The sequence below is a fragment of the Kryptolebias marmoratus genome, linkage group LG1, assembly GCF_001649575.2.
Source record: "Kryptolebias marmoratus isolate JLee-2015 linkage group LG1, ASM164957v2, whole genome shotgun sequence".
Classification (NCBI taxonomy): domain Eukaryota; kingdom Metazoa; phylum Chordata; class Actinopteri; order Cyprinodontiformes; family Rivulidae; genus Kryptolebias; species Kryptolebias marmoratus.
The window spans coordinates 21,770,006-21,781,974 of record NC_051430.1 but is presented as its reverse complement, the minus strand read 5'-3'; the positions used below and the strand labels follow the sequence as shown (position 1 = coordinate 21,781,974).

Below are 11,969 nucleotides of genomic sequence, written 5' to 3'. Positions count from 1 at the left end.
GGGGGGGGGGGGGGGAATGAAGGAAAGAAAGTGGCATTCCCCAATGAGCTGCCATTATTTGGAATTGATGACAAACAGAACAGAAGGAGCGATTTAACAAGGTGGCTGGATGTTTGCATTCCTCTGTAACCCATGGGCACATATCCTGCAATTAGTCTCTATTTAATTTATCACTGTGAGGTTGATTTTTTTAACCTGCAGTGTGTTAATTGCTTGATATTATGCATCTATTTGTTTTTTAGCGCCCGCTGCCAAAGGCACAGGTGAAGTGATTATGTTTTTGCCCATTTCTGCTGTATCTGCGTGTGCGTGTTCATTTATCTGTAATGTTAGCAAAATACCTCTCGAACCAGAGAACGGATTTGAATCAAGCTCCCAGAAAGTAACCGCTGGGTGAACGTCTAAAACTGATTAACTTTTGGAGGAAATTCCTGTCAGGATGGCCTTCACAGCTCGGCAAACTTGGCAAACACAAAGATGGCCATGACTCAGTTGGTTTTACAGAGATTGAGCTCAAATTTGCTGTGGTAGTAGCTGAGACTCATCCCCAACATATAATCTGAGCATTAACTGATTGAGCGTTCGAGTCAACTTTGTTTGTTAGCAAAATATCTCATGACACAGAATGGATTTTAATGAAAACAATTGTTCGGGGGTACATCTGCAACTGATTAGACTTTGGAGTCAGTCCATCTCAACATGGCTGCCACAGCCAACTGACCTTACAAAACACAAAATCGACCAAAACTCAGCCAGTTTTACAGACACTGAGCTAAAAGTTGATGCGTTGGTAGCTGAGAGTCATCTTTAACATGGATTCTGAGCAATATCTATTGTGCAAAACCTTTGCTTAAAACGGCGGCATTATTTGTCACAGTCAGCACTGTCTGTTTGTTATCAAAATACCTCATGGACCACTGATTTTGGTGAAATTTTCAGAAAGTAATGATTGCACATACGTCTACAACTGATTGATATTTGGAGTCAACGTATTAGAAGTTGGCTGCTACAGGTAATCAATCGTTGCCAACATGAAAGAAAGTTACAAAATCCTCCAAATTACAGATAATAAGGTAAATGTTATGAAGCTGAGGGTTATCCTCATCACATACTCTGGGCATGAACTCGTCCAGCCAGATGTAGATATATCCTTTAATTTCACCCAGTGAATGTTCAGTTTCAGAACAAAACATTTTTTTTGCAATCCCCAGCTGGCTCAATCCCCATGATCAGGTCACCTGGCTCTCTGCCCACTCCCACATCCTGCTTGACACTCAGCCTTTTTTTTTTTTTTTGAAGGGGAGGTGCTTTGGGTGGGTCCCCTCATGTTTTATGGATTTTCCCGTTGCCTATATCCCGCCGGCAGCCCTTGTTCCTGCAGGACGCCCGAGCAAAGGAGGCACATCTGCTCGGATGATTTGACGCTCAGAAGTTTGTCGGCCGCGGGGAGCCTGAGCGCGGCGGGCTGTCCTGCTTCTGAACATCTGCAGCAGCTGCAGCAGCCGCAGCAGCACCTGGCAGAGATGGGCGTGCAGGCAGGAAGCGGGGAGCGCAGGAAGAGTCCGGACTCCACTGTTAGTTTCTCCTCCAGCTCAGGAACACTTTGCCCCGTTCGAGCCGCACTCACTGAGCTCCACTTCCTAATGGATTAATTTTCTTTCTTTTATTTTTATTCTTTCTCTCTCTTTGGTTTGATTTTTAAAGATAAAGTTGATGGAGTTGAACTCATCACTTAAAACAAACAAACAAACAAACTGGACGTGAAGCACATAAAAAAGTTGCCTCAGTTTTGAAGGGGGGGGATTAATTAAACACCTCAATTAGCGCTCACTTTCACTTCCTCTCCCCGTCACCTTCACCTTCTAATTGAATGCTCCCGAAAGTGTCAGTTTTATTAAAATAAATTTAAACCGCCCCCCCCCCACCNACGTGCGCCAGGAGGATGGATCCTGCCTGCGGGAAGGTGGGGACGGCTGCCTTGGTGGCCGGCGGCGGAACAGGCGTGAGCGCAAAGGCGCCCAAACATCTGTGGAGGCAGCAGAACCAGGCGACGCTCTCCCCGCTCCACCACCACCACGCGCTGGCAGTGCGCAAGAACAACCGCGTGAGACAAAGAGGCTTTTCGGACACCGAGAGGTACCTCAGCCCGAGGAACATGGACCGGACCTACGCAGTGGACACGGGCCATCGACCCGGGCTGAAGAAATCCAGGATGTCGTGGCCGTCGTCCTTTCAAGGTCTTCGACGGTAAGGACAGAGAGAGATAGCGAGATAGAGAGAGAGGCAGAGAAAAAAAAGAAAAGAAAAGAGGAGAAACTGCTCTTCCTTTAATGCCTCTCGATGGAGAGGAAGGGCGTTGGGAACCTGACTCAGGCGCGAGCGCGGAGAAGTCTTTTTGTTTTTATTATTATTACTATTAGTTGTAACTTTCTTTTCACTCAGTTTTACATCACTTTTTCTAACACAGTGTCCACGAAGGAACGGTCGAACTATATGTCATATGCATAGTAATAATGGTTGAAAAGAAAATAATAATAATAACAAGAAGAAGATGAAGCGCAATTGTGCCACTTTTCACACAGCATCCTTCATTTATTCATGATTTGAAACGATGAAGCCAACAAAGCCTTAGAGCTGGATGTTTAAATTTGGTCAGCAAGATGTGTCAGCCTGAGGAGGACGTGTTAAATGTCCAAGAAAAAGAAAACAGATCATCTTTAACAGCTGAATGGTCATCACAGACATCTCTTTAGATTTTCATCCCAATTGTCCTGTTTTTTTTTTTATTTTTTTATTTTTTTAGCATGGCTATAAATGGCACAGTGTGCAGACAGTGATGTATTTTTAGCGTGTTGATAAGTACTGGTGGAAGTAATTGTTTTGGCTGTGAATAGAGAAAGGTCAGAGGAAATCTTAATATGTGCAGTTTCCTGAACTCATCAGCTCTTTGCCAAGCTGAGGTTGTGTTTCAGTTGTGCTGAGACCCAGTACTTGTGCGGTCGTTTTTCCTCATCTCCCCACCTCGTACGCAGGACTATGGCTCATAATTGTGCAGCTATGCCACATGCCGGGTCTCCACCGTTTAAGAAAGTGATGACTGGAATGCAGTGAACATCAGTTCTAGTGAAGGCGTGTGCATGCGGACTGACACAAAGGCAGCTCTGCACATGCAGCCAGGGTGTGCAGGGAAATGTTTCTGCTCTAATTACTCACTTGTTCTGGGAAAAGAAGAAGGGGAGAGAGAGAGAGAGAGAGAGAGAGGGACAGAAAATAGACCAAATGTAATGAAATCTGAGAAGGTCACCTCAGCTCATAGGCTTAAGTGAACACTGTGGATGGAAGTTTCTGTCAGATGGCTGGCTGTTTCCTCCCTGTCCTCTTTTGCGCCATGAACGCATGCGGGCTTGGCTGAGTGATACTCGCCTGCAGGTCCAGTCACCACTCAGCTATAGAAGGCGCTCTGGCTGACAGACAGAATGGTTCCTGTCACGGTGGCAGAACAGTCACCGGGAGAGGAGGAGTAAGAGCATAAAGTGGTGTGCTGGACTAAAACACCCGTGTGATGTTAAAATTGATTCTGAAATGTAAAAAAAAAGAGAAGACACTCATGTAGTTCAGCTTCTCCAATCATTTGCGCGTTACTCGCATTTGCTTCAGGAGGGAAATTAGGCTACAATTAGATTAACCCAAACAAATCAAATTTCACACAGGAGGCTAATTACGTAAGAGGCACATTGCTCTCCTGCATATATACTAAATCTAACCCTGAGCCTTCTATATCCCAGCCAAGCATACTGTTATTTACCACAGAAGGGTTGAATTCTTGTTGATCAAATGAATCAGCTGGATAACTCTTTTTTTATTGTTTTTTATACGGTAACCTTTATGTGTTTGAATATTGGTGTATGACATTCAGCGTATAAATCATAATAGAACCTTGTCGTGTGGTAGTGTGTTCATCTAATGCACAGATTTTGCAAGATAAGAACACACAAAGTCTCCATGGTCTCAAAATTTACATATTTGTGCAATGACATTTTTGCACATTGAATCTGAATGCTTATCATACAAGCACTTCTCTTATTTTTAATTTTAACAGTAAATAAGGACCTGTCTTCCATTTGATCGAACTTCTGTGTTGAAAAGCCTTTCAGTGCAGCCATACAGTGGCTCTGGCTGCCTGAAATGAAAGAAAGCCTATTTCCAGGACTGAAAGCGTTCTTGCTCTCAGGTACTCCCGAGCCTCCGCTCTGCTGGTGTGTGATGCACGTGTTGTTTACATTTAAGCCGTGCTTTTGACTGACTCTTCCAATTAAAAAGACAACAGAAGGTCACGTTTCCTCACACGGAAAACTCCCAGCATTCAGGTTGTGGCTTCAAGTCAGCCTAACAAGACATAAATGCTGATTTCAACAGACAGATACAACTTCAGAGGCAGCGCCTCGGTTCAAAATTAATAAGAAGTGCCAGCTTGTTTAAAACGTGCAGTGGATATCTGCCTAATGTATAGAGAGAGACAGCAAATGTTCAGCCTGAGAGGCCTGGTGATGTCACTGTGTGCGCCAAGGAGCTGGTTTGATGCGGGGGGTCCAGTACCCTCAAGGTGAAGCATGTCCCCCCTATGTGTCACAGTGGATTCTGGGGCAGGGTGCTGCTCAAAGCATCCATGACCTCGGTAAAAGTTGGGAGCATCCTTAGATGAGAAGATGGCAAGTGTCCTATTCCTCTCCTGCTGCTTGCCTGTGTGTGCCAGGGGGACGCTGCAGGGGGTTTTCTTTGGGTTTTAGACATGCCAGTGAAGAGGAAGATCATGATTTCCTTTTTTTTTTCCTTTGTTCACAATTCAAGATTTGGAGATGTGGAAGGGGAAATATCAAAACAGAAACAATGGAAAGATCTTCAGGAAGAAAAAGGGGTTCTGCATTTGGAAACCTCTTACCAAAATTAGGAAATCAGACCACTGTCTTCTCAATCTACACTGCATTTAACATCTGCAGTTTTTTTTTCAGTCGGTCCTCCTACTCTGAATGGCATTTGCAGAGTGAGGCTTTTAACCAGTATGAAGTGTAACCCCTGCCTATGTCATTAGATTCCAAGAATGTTCATAATCTGGCTATATATATCTATCCATCTATCGATCTATCTATATATATATATATATATATATATATATATATATATATATGTATATTATATTGTTAGTCATAGCCTTTATCACAGCCAGACTGCAGAGGTGTCTGCAAGATTGCACTTCAACGAAAAATGACCGGAAAGTCTAATGAACACTTTTCGGTCATGCAACTTTCCATTACCGTTGATCAGCATCAAACATCATGCAGCTTGGGGAATGAAATGAAAGGTAATATTTTCTCACTCTTTCAGTTGAAGAATGGACGGCAGGCTGGGCTGATAATTATGTGAAAACCCATCCCCCTGTCTCGGTGTTATCGATCTGCTCTTTCAAACAGAAAAGGAAAGTGTAATGAGTATGTTATTTAGAATAGCTAAAAATGTGGATTAGAAAGTTAATAATGCACATGCACTGGGATAAAAGTCAATGTTAGTCTATCAACAAAGGGAGTGAAGCTACACCTTCTGGATCACCGATTATACTTGTAGTATTAGACATGCCATGTAGTGTTAAAAACCTTTTTTATGCTGTAACCTCTCTTTGTAAGTTACAGAAATTGATCAGAAATCACAAATGTACTGCAAGATGAAAGACTCAATGTTTGTCTTTCATATAAATCAAAAGCTTTTTTTAATAATACAACTATTTCTGAAGTTCTGTACAAAAAGTAGAACAGATTTTTCTTCCCAACTCTGCTAAATGCTCATCTTATTTTAGAAAGCAGAGCTGAGACTATAATAAAAAACATCCTACAGTTTAATTTGATGTAGTTTCAACCATCCAATAACTAACCAAAAAAGGTCACAATTGTTTTTTTACTAAACGCCTTTGTTGGAGATGTGCAACACTTTATAAGCATTTTTTGCTCCAGGCTTTATTTGCTTCTGTGACTGAAAGGTCCCTGATTGAAATTTATTGTTGTTTAGAAATCGGTCAGTCCGGGAAATCATTGGTAGTACACATCTCTTGTCAGTCATTGTTCATCAAGAATGGGTTTTCTAATGTAAACCTAACATAAAAATAATCATACAACATATGCTTGTTTAGAAAGGATTTCAACACTATTGTGTGGATGAAACACAGCCAGAGCCCTTATTGTAATCCATGAAAAGTCCGCTCAAATTCCACCACAAAGCCTGTAATTTTCAAAGTCAGTCACGGCCGTCTTGTAGACAGAACCATTAAAACAGCAGTGTGTGCATGTGTTGTTTCATTTTATGGAAAAATCAGTGATGGTTGCCAGTAATCAGAGTTAAATGTAGAATTTGTGAAACGTGGATTATTTTCATCCCTTTCTTTGGGACATCTTAGATACATTTGTATAAATAAAGATAAAATAAAACAAACAGTTCCAGTGGATTAGTCCACATTACTTGTAGAAATATTCTAGCCAGCTCCACATTAAAGTCTTTGGAAGATCAAAGAGTAAAATAATGTGTGAATGTTGCAGATAATCTGAAGCATTTACTGCCATCAGTGACTGTGGATGCTGGCCAAAAATGTTGGCCATTTTTGTTGACCTGCATGCTGTCTTCCTTCACTCACTGCTAGTTTTGTGTACGCTCTAATGCTTATAACAGTGCCATGTAATTAGGGAGCCTCATCTGCTATTCTTTATCAGACTTTCCTGAAAACCTCCAACGTGAACGGCTTCACTATCACCTTTGGGAAAATGCGTTGTGGATCTATTGCAGTATTCGTGACATCAGGAGCTTTTTTTTTATTTTGTACTTTAATAGCATGGAGTTACAGACAGGTTTGCCAGTTGTCCGGTTGTAAGCATTTCAAGTAGGAGTTGTTTAAAAGTAGCACAACTTCCTCTAGTGCCAAACAAGTTACCTGCCTGACTTTGATTAAGATGAGGAGGTGTGTGATAACGTGCTTCTAGCAAAATAAAACCTAAAGTGGAGTGGTAAGCTGGAACCCTGAAGTATTCACTTGATGTGGAGGAGTAATTTACCTTTGATGCACTTTTGTGTTGCATCTGTTTGCACAAATCGTTTCCATTGAACATCAACAATTTCAGTGGCAGTAAAAGGCAGCGTGCACGGCTTTCTTTGTCTTGAGGTCATGGTCAAAAATTTAGTTTATTTGTTAAACAGTCCCTCTGTGTTCCTTCAAACTCACATGAAATAAGCTATAAACACAGCTTTGCTCAGATAAAAAAAAGTAAAAGTGCTCACCGAATAAGCAATGCCTTTTCATCAAAGTGAATTGGGCCTGAAATCACGGGCAACTACTGGGAAAATTAATGTTTAATGCACACATCCTCTATGGGCAACACGGTTGATGGATGGGTCAGGTGGATTCTACCCAGGGAACCCATTCATCAAATGTCAAAACCAGACAATGTCCAGCACCTACGACAAGCTACAGAGTGTAACTGGCTCTGGGGAAACATTCTTGCCTATTGGTGGAGAGGAACTGTGCTAAAATGGTGACATCTCAAATCGAACCAGAGCTCCAGCAGTGTATGTGGAGCAGAGAAAACATTTTTAACCAGCAGGAACAGGCATTTGCTTTTCATAGCCCTCTCACTGGTCATCTGTTAGCCTAATAAAATGCATGAAAACCCTTTTTGAAGGCCAGCCTTCCTTGTAAAGGGCCGTGAGCCAAAGGCTTTCCAAACTGTCTGCTTGATGCTGGGTAATTCCCTTCGCTCTTTGTTGGCTGTTCTGTTCTGATCATATTACACTGAACAGGGCGACAAAGACTGGAGCGGAGTGGGCAACTGGTGTGTTGTGGGGTCTGCTAATTGCTTTGAAACAGACGAGACATGTTAAGCATTGTTTTTTTTCTGGGTATTTGTACCAAAGCTGCTGAAAGAATATCTACAAACACAGCTAAGTTTTCAGTTAACCAAATGGCTGCAAATAAAATAAATATACTCCTTTTTATTTAATAAACCCACTGATATGCCACCACAATGCATTTCTGGAGAGGCAGATTATTTTTCAGCTTTTTGTTGTCACCTAAAACAAATTAAGTATTCAATGGACAAATTGGCCCCATAAATAAATTTTCATTGGAAGCGAGGGAATGGATTTTTTTTTTATCAATTAGCTAAGCTTAGATCCTTTTTAAAAAATGACAGTCATATTCAGACCTATTTATTAACGCAGTAGTTCAAATCTTTTGAAGTGGGAATCTATGGAAACTTCCTGCAGAATACAGTGTTTTTGCTGGAATAATCACGTAATACATAACCGTAATACTAGCCCCGCTTGGACTAGCCACCATCTCATCAATCCGGTTGGAATTAAACACCAAACTAAAGTCATTCAAAGAGCTTTCTGCAACAAATAAGGCACTGAGTGTCATAACGTTTCCACAGAATCCCACTTCAAAAGATCTAAACCAGTTCTTTATATAGACAGCATTGTTGAAACCAATTTATTACTTCACATTTATTAAGTCCATGTTAAAACATATGATCTAACTCAGTGGGTGGAATAGCCTACTACGTCTGCAGCAAATAGGGTAGTGGTTACCACATGCTGAAAGAAACGGACTCCAAAAACATAGCCTGACAACAAGCTACAAGGCTTTTATAACATGAAGAGTGTTTCATTTGCTACAGTATAATGAAATGAGCTGATGTGGTCAGTCCTCAATGGGTTCAATGCTGTGTGCATTCATTAATTTTTCAGAATATTTTCCTCAGCTCTTAGATATTGTTTTTTTTTTTTTCCTCACTTGCCAAATTTCCTATTTTCCTTTTATCGGTTCACTCCCCTGAGGTGCATTTTCTCAATTTCTTGATTTACTGGCACATACTTGAAAATAACACCGGCTGATGCACGTTAACTTATACAGACGAGCAGTTATTTCTCATTTTTATCTACTTTGTTTTTTTGTCTTATGTCCTCTGATTTCCCCATCCCCTCTCAGCTTCTTGCCCCTGAATGATTTGTCTCCTAGGGCCACATGCCTCCTGTCATATCTGTCTGCTCTCATCTTAAACCCTGCCATACGCTGATTTGAAATGGCCTTCTCTGGTCATGAAATATGAAAACAACCCTGCAGCAGATCCTCATCACCTGATCATCTGGATGTCTTTAAGATTATGTAACAAAAATAAAAACTAAATTGGCCTGATTATTCTGATTAGCTTTTGGATTACACCAATATTTTTTTTAGTATGAGTCATTTCAGCATTTTTCTTCTTAGACATAAGTTGTATCATTAAAACTAATACTGAGGTATTTTTCTGGATTATATGTTCTAAGTAAGAGCTGACTGAAATTGAAGAAGTTGGGGATTGTGGACCATCACAAACATGAACACATGACTGTTTTTCTGTGAAGGTTGGTTCACTTTCTATGCAACCTTTTGGCTGAAAATAGGGCGTTTTGTCTTTGTTGTAAATGTTGGGTTGGTTATTTAATGAAACACCCAGAACTGGTCTTGCAGAGGGCTCAGTGCTTGCAAACTGCAGCATCGATTTGAGGCAGTTGTATTGAGGCTGGCCCATTATCATTGAAAACTGGGGCAGAGAAGCATCATCTGCCAATAGCAGTCAGGGAAAAAATATACATCTGAACAGTAAACAAGTCCGCTGAGTATTACAGTAGAGCAGTTTGATAAAACGTAATGAAATTGTGACCTTTCTAGTGTGTATTCCACCCTCGCCCAGAGTGAGCTGGGGTAAGCTCCACTCTCCTGTTGCCCTCAATAGGAGAAAGCAGACGTAGTGAATGGGTAGATGAATAACCTGCACTCAGTATGAAAACTAAGTTTTAACAAAAATTCTATCACAATACTGAAAACATCACTAGTGCAAATATAATAATTTGGTGCTAATTTAATTTCGTGGATTCAATCAGTTTTTGTGTAAATCTGAGGTTTTTCAGTCCCTATGAATATCTTGTCTGTCTGGGTAATTGCTTGCATTTTCCACTTGGTTATCCAGCCTTGCATTCAAATCACACAAGACTTTGTAATCACATGGCTAAGGGGGATATTATTTGCCTGATTTGCACCTTTTGTGGAACAGATTACAGCTTTGGTGTCATAAAAATCATAAAACAAATTGAAAAAAAAAAAAAAAAAAAAAGCTACGTAAGGAAAAACAATCTAACTTGAAGATAATTATGATGACAGGAAAAAAACAAAACAAAACAAAACCCTGACAGGCTAGGATTTCCATTCGGTATGCAACAGCTTTTGTGGTTTATAGTAGAGAAACACAAGGTCATCTGGTGTTTCATATCGTTTCTTTGAGATGTGGGGGTGAAATAAACAGCCCACGTGACGCGGCATGCATAATTCATTGCTAATCAGTGAAGTTGAGGTTCAGTGTGACAATTCTGATGTAACCATGTACGAAAGATTTTGAAAAATATACATTATTTTCTCAGGAGGTATTTCAGGCATTAAAAAAACAATATTTTTGTTTCACACACAATTCCATTGTTTGTTCTCCTGGGATTAAAGTTATTTTTTGCAGCAATAATTGCTAAAGGGATTTTTTTCTCTAAGAATTGTATAGGCCTACTCTCATTACAAAAAATATAGCAAGATTTTAATTTTTGTATCTAAGTTACTTGGAGTGTTAGCAGCAAACTAAACCTTTGATCAGTCATCTGTGCTGCAGGAATCGTTGACGTTTCTGTGGTCAGTGTGATTAACTTGAATACCTCCATTGAAAATGACCAAGGCCAGCTTTCTGGGAAAATTGCAGTTGGCTTTTGCATTAAACTTTCAAACCCTGGGGGTTGTGTTCATTAAAAATGGAAAAGATTTTTGTTGGAGCAGCAGTTAAAGATTGTGACTCATGAGTCAGATCCACATCACTGTGGGGGGAAAAAATGACTGGCTTGTATGTCAGAGTAGCTTTATATTCTTATTAACAGGAAATTGATTTCATTTATTGGTAGGAATATAGAGACAGGTCTCGATGGATCCTATTACTCCACCATTAGTCAATATATTCGTATTCATATATTCATATTGCTTCATCATTAGAGACAATAAAACTTAATGTAACCCACCAGGATTGTCCACATTTGGTGGGTGTACTTATTTTACAGTGATGGCGAGCCATCAAAATTTATTTTAAAACAAGAACAATGAAAACAAACCAAAAAGATGCAGTGCCAGTCTTTGCAGCCCAAATTAAACCCCACCACACATGCAAACATGTGGAGTTTTAAAGTGGCATTTCAGGTGATGTAACAAATTTGTAATACTTCTCCCTTTTGTTGCAATGCTCTTAATAACTGTACTCAGATGACAGTGTTCTGTTCAGTGATAAATCTATTGCTGTTCTTCCTCACAACCAAGTCATTTGTTCTGAAATTACTGTCTCTTGGATTAGAAGCATGTGAGGGAAACTAAACTCTTAGGAAATTAAATGCGTATGACTAAAGCATTATCATGAAAATTGATGCTCATTGATATAGTAATGTAATAATACATCTTATGTAAAAGTTACAATACATCTATTATTTTTTAAGGAATCCCTCTACTTAAAAGGGAGGATGAATAGGAACTTAAAGGAATTTACTGATTATCTTATTATTTGTAGTTAATTTTAATATGAAACCCGAGTTGTTTTTTGCAGATTCTGGCTTAGCAGACATAGCTAGCTGTTTGTCAGTAGATTGCTGGATCCCACTGGAATATTTACTGTATACTATCAATCAATCAATCAAATTTTATTTGTACAGCACATTTCAGCAGCAAGGCATTTCAAGGTGCTTTACATAATTAAAAAACAAAATAAAAACAGCATGTGACATTGAATAAACAGTAAGAAAAAGAAAAACATCGAAGACATCAAAAGCCTGCACTCTAACCCTAATTTAGCCATAAGCAACTCTAAACAGGTGGGTTT

The 11,969-nt window shown here is 40.0% G+C and overlaps 1 protein-coding gene across 5 annotated transcripts in view; it reads left to right on the top strand.

Annotated features, from left to right (window-relative positions):
* The window catches only part of pde4d (phosphodiesterase 4D, cAMP-specific), a 176,332-nt gene that overhangs the window by 42,840 nt on the left and 121,523 nt on the right, over positions 1–11,969 (top strand). For 2 of the 5 annotated variants that reach the window (XM_037975629.1, XM_017431297.3), the window contains exon 1: positions 1,919–2,247. The exons of the other annotated variants lie outside the window; for them this stretch is intronic. In XM_037975629.1, coding sequence (XP_037831557.1) covers positions 1,943–2,247 — 305 coding nt within the window. In that variant the 5' untranslated portion in view covers positions 1,919–1,942. Of the gene's footprint in view, positions 1–1,918; positions 2,248–11,969 lie in introns of those variants that run through there. 5 annotated transcript variants of the gene reach the window in all.